We start from the raw sequence: 7,963 nt of genomic DNA on the forward strand, positions 1-7,963 counted from the left end.
TTCTATTGATTTTGGAAACTTTTAGTTCCTACTACCCATTTTTTGTTTGTTTCTTTATAGACAGGCACTAATCTCATCACAATGGTCCCATGTGGCCTCATCACCTCTTGAACTCCTGAAGTCCCTACCTCTAAGTACCATCACACTGGGGACTTGAGACTCAATATTTTAATTCTGGGGTCCACTGATTTTTTTCGAGACAGGGTTTCTCTGTAGCTTTGGAACCTTTCCTTGAACTCACTTTGTAGACCAGCCTGGTCTTGAACCCACAGAGATCCTCCTGTCTCTGCCTCCCGAGTGCTGGGATTAAAGGCGTGCACCACCACTGCCTAGCCACAAACAGTCTTTCCTTAGCATGCAAATATGCACATATTTACAGATAATGCAAACATATGGATAACGTGGCCTGCTTAGCTTTACGAATATTCCTGTGCAACTTCTGCAGCTGTCACACGCTCATAAACATTCTCAGAACACAAAGGAAAAGGGGGACATCGTACAAGATGTGGTAATTGTCCTACTTGCTTTTCTATTGCTCTGACTGACACCGTGACCAAGGCAACCTCTAGAAGAAAGAGTTTATTTGGGGCTTACATTTTCAGAGGGTGAGAGTCCATGACCATCATGGCGGGGAACACGGCAGCAGGCAATAGGCATTGACACTGAAATGGTAGCTGGGAGCTCACATCTTGGGATACAACCACCATGCAGAGAAACAGACGCAGGGATTGGTGTGGACCACAAAGCCTGCCCCCAGTTATCTCCTCCAACAAGGCCGCCCCTCATAATCCTCCCTCAATCCATTCCACCAGCTGGGGACCAAATATTCAACTACATGAGCCTCTGGGGCCCATTCTCATCCAAACCACGATAATCAATAGCAGACTTGCTTGTGATAAATAGAAACAGATGGGCTCGTTAATTCTCATCTTCTCTTACTTATTTCTGCCACTCACATCCTTCCTGCACTCTGAAAATGGTGTCTCTCTCTCACACTGGTATCCGAACAATTCGCGAACCATACTGACACTCAGAGATCACGTTTTTGTTTTGAGGACACAGGCCAGTAGGTAGAGGAGTGTTTTCCTGGGGCCTGAACAGCGTAAGTCAACGGACCAGATGTTAGGGCTGTTTGATCACACAGCGCCAAATGCCAGCTCCCAAGTGATGGAGGCTGCCTGGTACCACACAGCAAATATAAGGTTTGTGGGTTGCGATATGGGGGTTTTCTAAAGCACCAGGCCGTGCAGGGACCCCTCCTGTGACATTGTCCACTGTCTTTTCTCTGGGCCTTCTATAAAGCACAGGCAAGAATTAACCTGAGTCAGGCAGACCACACCGAGTCCCTGTCCTGCGCTTAGCAAGTCTTGTGATGCAGGAGCCAGCCACTGCCTGCCTCACGTCTCAGTTTTCTCATCTGGAAAGTGGGTGTCATGGCAGAATTCTTCTCTAGGGCTGAGTCTTAGTTAGGGTTTCTGTTGCTGTGAAGAGACACCGTGACAATGGCAACTCTTATAAAGGAAGATATTTAATTAAGGTGGTGGTTTACAGTTCAAAGGTTCAGCCCATTACTATCATGGCAGGGAGCATGGCGGCACAAAGGCAGATATGGTGCTGGAGAAGTAGCTGAGAGTCCTACATCCTACAGGCAACAGGAAGTTGACCGAAACACTGGGTGGTATCCTGAGCATAGAAAACCTCAAAGCCCGCCCCACAGAGATGCACTTCCTCTTACAACGCCACACCCACTCCAACAAAGCCACACCTCCTAATAATAGTGCCACACCCTATGAGATGCTGGGGTCAATTACATTCAAGCTACCACAGGCTGTCAGTGCAGATTAACCCCTAGCATTCGGAGGGGTGGGGCAAAAGCACACCTTGACTGCACCCGGTGCCTCTTTCCTCCTGCCCTAGCTTGTTCGACTACATGTGGGCATCAGAACTCATGTTTCTGAGGCCTCTCCACAACCCCTCACCCTCATCCCTGAGAACAGCCACCCTTGGCCATCCTGCAGGCTTAGGGTTCCAGAGACTGATGGCTTGTCAGGCTCCACGCTCAGGAAGGTCAGATGTCGGGAAGAGGTCATAAACAGACCTGAATTTGAATTTGGGCCCTGAGGTCCCAGGTGATCAAAATACTATCCAGAAGGTGGGAAAGGAGCTTAGGAGAAAGGGTGGGGAATGGATGAATCCCTCCTAGACACCCACAAAATCTACTTTGGACCCATAGACTTCTTTTGGTTTTTAGAGACAGGGTTTCTCTGTAGCTTTGAGGCCTGTCTTGGAACTAGCTCATGTAGACCAGGCTGGCTTTGAACTCACAGAGATTTGTCTGCCTCTGCCTCTTGAGTGCTGGGATTAAAGGCATACACCATTAATGCCTGACTCTCTTTTTTTTCCCTTAAGATAAGGTCTTACTATGGAGCCCTTACAGGTATGTGGGTGTGTACTACTACATTTAGCCCCCATAGACGCTTTTTAAAAACTGTCTGCCTGTCTGTATTATGGGGTGTGTGTGTGTGTTACAGTATGGTATGTGTGCGTGGCTGCGGCATATGTGTGGAGGTCTGTGGAGTCAGCAGTCTCCTCCCGCCTGTACATGGGTTCTGGTGAGCAAACTCGGGTCACCAGGCTTATGTGGCAAGTGCTTTACCCACTGAGTCATGGCACTGGTCCAGATGCTTACTCTGTAGGGAGGGCAACCAGCGAGGGACCCTCTGAAACAGGTGCTCAGGTAGCCATGTTTGTCGGGCTCTAAAATGTTCCTGGTTGCAGAAAGCCTGTAAGACAGCATTCTAAAACTATTCCACACAGCGATGGACACGTTAAATGTTCAGTGCATGTAAGTGGCCACACTATACACAGGTGTTACTATTGTCAAAATGAGAATTGGAGGGCTGATCATCCCCTTGAGAGGTGGGTTAGACATAGAAGAGATGGATACGGCTATCCTGTTGGCCTTTGGACAAGGTGAGGAGGCCTTGAGGCGGGAAGAGCAGGCAATCTACTGGCCAGAGAAGCCTACTTTGCCCCTGAAGGGTGTAACTACCAAACTCTATCCTTGACAGGCACTGTGGAGTTTTCTCCTTGCACAGTGACTAGTCAGGGGCTTTCTCAGAGATTAAAAAACAGAAACCAAAAGAAATCGTGTCCACAGAGGAAACCCTGTTTACGGGTAACCTAGCCTGTGCATGGACATTCTCCAACAGTCTCTGTGTATCCCCGAGAGGGGACTTGCCAGGGGACAGAGGAGGAGATTGAGCCTGGAGAGGGTGAATGACTTAGTTAAGGCCTTGCAGACAGAAACAGCTATCTGGTGCCAAAGGCCACACCTCTTCCATTGTTCTGAGATGCTGATTTGGCAGTGTGACTCCCTCTTGGGTGGAGCCTGAAAGCCTTCCCAGGAGACTCCCTGTGATTTCTAAACAGCCACATTTGCAGGAAGATTAGGACAATGTTCAGCTCCAGGGAATTTGAAATTTATTCTGCCCCTCCTTGCTGGGACCCTTGGACAAGGTTCCATTCTCATGGCCCTGTCAGTGACTGTGGAGAAGAATGCCTTAGCTTTGGCTCTACGTCGCATAAATTCAAGGCCTCTTAGGGACTGGATTGCCTGGTGCTGCATTGTGAATGACAGACGGTGGCATTCTGTCCCTAGTGACATCTGCAGGTAGTTCAACCTTTTTAGCCATCCATCTAAAAAGCTAAGTTTTAAGTCTCTGAGGGAACAGTTTTTCCTCTGCACCAGTTTCTCTTTGCCAGTGTGTGTTCCTGTCACCCTAAGCTGGTGTTGGCCCAAATAATTCTTCTTGTTGTTGTGTTGGTGCTGGGGATGGTTTTTAAACACAGGTTCTATTCCTGAGCTCAGGACCAGTAGCTTTTTGCTCGGTAAATGAGTTCACCTAATCATGGGTAGGCCGAGACAGTCAGGGCTAAGACTGACTTGCACCAAGAAAGACCCTTCACTCAACGGGTTTCATTGAGTGGGGATCCCAGCAAGCCCTGGCTGGGGGTGGGACGTGGGGCAAGGAGGAGAAGCCTACATAGTTTAGTGCGTGTGTAAGCTATGAGCTACGGGAGCTCAGCACCACAGCAGACTTCTGGAAGACAGTGTAGAAAGGCTGGCTATTCATCTACCAGCTTTGGGTCCTGCTTGGCATTGATTAGGCCCTTTTCCCCGGCCCTGAACTCGCCTGGGCTCATGGCTGTTGTGTGTTTGTAAAGTGGGAGGAAGCCTCGGGTGCAGTGGCAGCACCTTGAAGCAAGTAGCCATGAGCAGAAACCTGCCGATGGGGTTCCGGTTGGCTGGAAGCTCAAGGGTTTGCAATAGAGCCAGCCCTTCTTGGTTCTTCTGGGTTAGGGTTAGGGTTAAACAATGCTCTAAGCCACTGGATAGCCATGAAAACTTTATTGCTTCAAGACCTTTACTTGAACGTCACTGGAACCGCATTTAGGCACACACATATATATAAAAGGCACAACTTATTATACAAATTCAATCCTTTGACGCAGGTGCTGTGCAGCCACTTCCCAGGATCTCTCCCAGTGCCATGGGTGGATTTCAGGGGCAGCAGCTGCACTTGTCTGAGCCCCCTTTGCAGATGCAGCCCCGGGCACACTTGGCACAGCCTGGTGGGCAGCAAGGACAGCAGCCTGAAAAGGTTAGGAGATGGACAGGTGAGCCATGGCTCTTCACTTACCCGTCTCTCCTACCCCTTAGAAGACATAGGAAATGAGACACCTGTAGCGGGGAAACCCTGAGCCGGGAGATGGGAGACTGTGCGATTTGAGAGCAGAAGGAACCTCAGAGGTCCTCCAGGGCCATCAGAGCCCCAGACAAGGGGTGGGCGTTTCAAAGGTCACAGCCACAATAGAAATATGATTAGAAGTCAGGGCTCATGACGCCAGACCAAGGCTTTTCCTTCTTCCTCACTAGACTGGACAGAACCTTTCCCCAACCCCCTTGCTGCTCCAAATACCATGGATAGCCTTACTGCCGGGTGGGCTGCAGCCCAGGGTAGCTCTGCCTCAGGTGTCTCCTTGAGTGTCAGATTCCCTCCCGATGAGAAAAAGGTCCCTAGAATGCCTCCACTGCCCCTTGGGGTGGATAGGGAGAGCGAAGGGCGGGGCTATTCCCACTCCCACCTGGCAGAGTCCTGGTGCCCATACTCACTTTTGCGGCAGGTTTTACACTTGCAGGTTGTGCATTTGCAATTGTCCCCACAGATGCAGATCCCTCCTAGAAGAGAGGGCAGAGACTGGGTGAATATCAGGCTATTGATCTCGGGGAGTGGTGGGACAAGAAGGTAACCCCAGTGCTGTGGATGGTTCTAGAGACAGACCATGGATAGGGACTGGGGTGGCAGCATCAGCTCAACCCGGGTTACTTGTGGAAATGCACCTTCCTGACCACAACCCTTGCAACAGAGCCCTTTGTAACTCTGTGTAGGGAAAGAATCAGTAGTTTAAAAAAACAACACATCAGGTACTGATGCCTGATCAGGCTTGAGGACTAACAGACAAGGCCAACCCAGCAAGGCCAAGGTGCCTGTGACAACCATCAAGGGCTTTCACAGCCTCGTTTTGATAAGGCCAGCCGGAAACCCTGGGTGGAAAACAGAAAGGAGCACAGGGATGGGGTGGGAAAGACAATACCTTGCCTTTATTTAATAAAAATGACTTGTACTTATTTGTCTTTCTAAACTCATCCCATCCGTCTTGTTCAAGTTCAGAACACCAGAACTGTCTTTTCCAGGTTTTGGGGACAGACCTGTACTGTTAAGGGCGAAGGATGCTCTTGAAAATTTTAGATACCAATTTTTAAGACTGAGAAAGCTCAGGATGGTTTTGAAGCCTGATCTCCCTCCTTTTGGCTAACGTACTCCTAGCACTAAGCAACCTAGATTGGCTTTGAATTCAGGATACACACACACACACACACACACACACACACACACACACGCAAGCACGCACGCACCTTAGCTTGCTGAGTTTAGAATCACAGGTGAGTATCACAACTGGATTTTACTGACTTGAGTTCCAAGCAAAGCCTTTAAGCCCTGGTGTATGCAAGTGGTAATTTTAGCCTTTCCATAGATTCCCTAGTAGGCAAGCAACCCAGAATGAGTAACCTCAGTTTGCAAATGTGGAAACTGAAGCCCATAAATCAAATGTGTTAGTAAAATGAATGGCAGCAGAGGACCAAAACCAAGCGTCCAGGTTCTGGGCCATAGCTCCATTTCCCACTCTGGTGGCTGCCAACTAGGGATCAACAGCTAGAAAGACAGTTTTCAAGTTCTTCCCTTGCTATTCCCTGGACCAGTGTATCAGTTTCAGCAAATCTGGCTAGAAGCCAACAGAGTGGAGCTGCCCAAAAGTTGCAGATCCAGGACAAACCTCATCCACGGCGCATAAGTGAAGAAGTTTCCAATAGTCCCACATCCAGCTTGCAGAACACAAGGACAAAGTTGTAGGACCTCCCAGTGGGCCTCCTTACTCACCAGACATACATGTGCATTCCCCAGGGTCCATGGTCCAGGTGTGTGAGTGGCTAAGACAGGGAGGCTGAGGCAGCAGCAGCTGGAGGCTCCCTCTTTATAGTTGCGTAGGTGTGGACTGCAGCTCACCCCACCTCTCCCTGGGGCCAGACGCCCTGCACACGGCCCAGAAAGATGCTTGGGGCTAGGAGGTGGGGAAGACAGGTGGCAGAGGGCACAGGGCAGGTCAAGCCCTTTGTGAAAGCCCTGCCTGCTTACCTCCCAGCATGTCGAGGAAGCAGTGTGAGGTTCCAGTGGCTCTCGGTGCTCAAGTTGTTAGCCACACACACACCCCACTACACAGAGTTACCTGCAGCTTCTGTTCCCCTCTCCGTGGGGACTCTCCTGCCCAGGCTCAGATCTTCATTCTCTTGTATGGCTGCTCCTCAAAGCCTTGCCATGGATGAGAAGGTGGAAAATCAGGGGAATGTGCCCACCCAGACTTGGAACCTTTCCTTTTAGACCAACATGAAGTGGAAGAAGCAAGAGAAGACCTGGTGGGGGCACTTAACCAGCCCCAACTTCCATCCCAACCCCGTTCTTTGATAAGACAGCCACCTACCTTTCAGTGGGATGCAAAGTTCCACATAGATGATAAGATACTCCATAAAGTGAGCTCGTGTGCATGTGTGTGTGTTATCTGTCTGTCTGTCTCTTTTCCTCTCTCTCTCTCTCTCTCTCTCTCTCTCTCTCTCTCTCTCTCTCTCTGTGTGTGTGTGTGTGTGTGTACTCATATGTGTCCCTTGGTAAGATGTGTGCACACATCCCATGCGACTCTCTCTGCTATATGGTTATTCATGTGCTAAAGCATCTCCATACCTGCTCAGTGTCTTGTACAAGGGTTTGTGGGATGTTGAATGCATGAAGGAATGAATGGATGGATAAGTCCAAAGAAATAACAAATGACTGCAGACATGAACTAGAAAGTGAACAAATAAATGCCGGAATAGTGTTTGAGTCCCCTTCATGTGGCTGAAGCAGTCAGTAAAAAGACAGCATGCATCCTGTCTCCACCTTCCTCCTGGTTCTCAGCTTGTCTCTGTTAGTTGAGCCCCATCCTGACCCAGGATGCTTGAACTGAGAATATCTAGTGAGGAGAAGAAGACTTGACATCATGGGCATCAGAAGGACTCCGTGGCGGGTACCAAGGAAGAAGACGTAGTGATAATGATGTGGGGGTGCAGAGGTGGTCCCTGAAGACATCCATAGTCGAGTAGCGGGCACGTCTCCACTCTCTGCTTTCCAAAAGCCTGCACTGTGCTGGGTGCTGGGGGTTCTGTGCTGATTAAAACCAGAGCTCATGGTCGAGAGTGTCGGGAGAGCAGTTCAGCTCAGGGGCATGCCTGCTTGTAACTGCTTACAGTCTTCCTGGGCCTGCACTGGGAGCCCATCCCAGTCCATGACACCCTGTTCCCCACCTCTAG

General features: G+C 49.7%; 1 protein-coding gene across 1 annotated transcript; it reads right to left on the reverse strand.

Moving 5' to 3' along the window:
- Positions 1-4,564: 4,564 nt before the first annotated feature.
- On the reverse strand, positions 4,565-6,534 carry LOC119802157 (metallothionein-4). Its single transcript, XM_038313096.1, has 3 exons — positions 6,504-6,534; positions 5,177-5,242; positions 4,565-4,656 (listed from the first exon to the last, which is right to left on the reverse strand). The coding sequence occupies exons 1-3, from the start codon at positions 6,532-6,534 to the stop codon at positions 4,565-4,567; spliced, it is 189 nt and encodes a 62-aa protein (XP_038169024.1).
- Positions 6,535-7,963: the final 1,429 nt, after the last annotated feature.

The sequence above is a fragment of the Arvicola amphibius genome, chromosome 15, assembly GCF_903992535.2.
Source record: "Arvicola amphibius chromosome 15, mArvAmp1.2, whole genome shotgun sequence".
NCBI lineage: Eukaryota > Metazoa > Chordata > Mammalia > Rodentia > Cricetidae > Arvicola > Arvicola amphibius.

What these genes read in the sequence shown, in the direction of transcription:
- LOC119802157 (XM_038313096.1), bottom strand. Translation starts at nt 6,534, where the DNA reads ATGGACCCTGGGGAATGCACATGTATGTCTG. An exon ending in GGAATGCACATGTATGTCTG is followed by an intron (nt 5,243 to 6,503) that starts GTGAGTAAGGAG and finishes CCTCTCTTCTAG; the next exon opens with GAGGGATCTGCATCTGTGGG. An exon ending in GTGTAAAACCTGCCGCAAAA is followed by an intron (nt 4,657 to 5,176) that starts GTGAGTATGGGC and finishes TAACCTTTTCAG; the next exon opens with GCTGCTGTCCTTGCTGCCCA.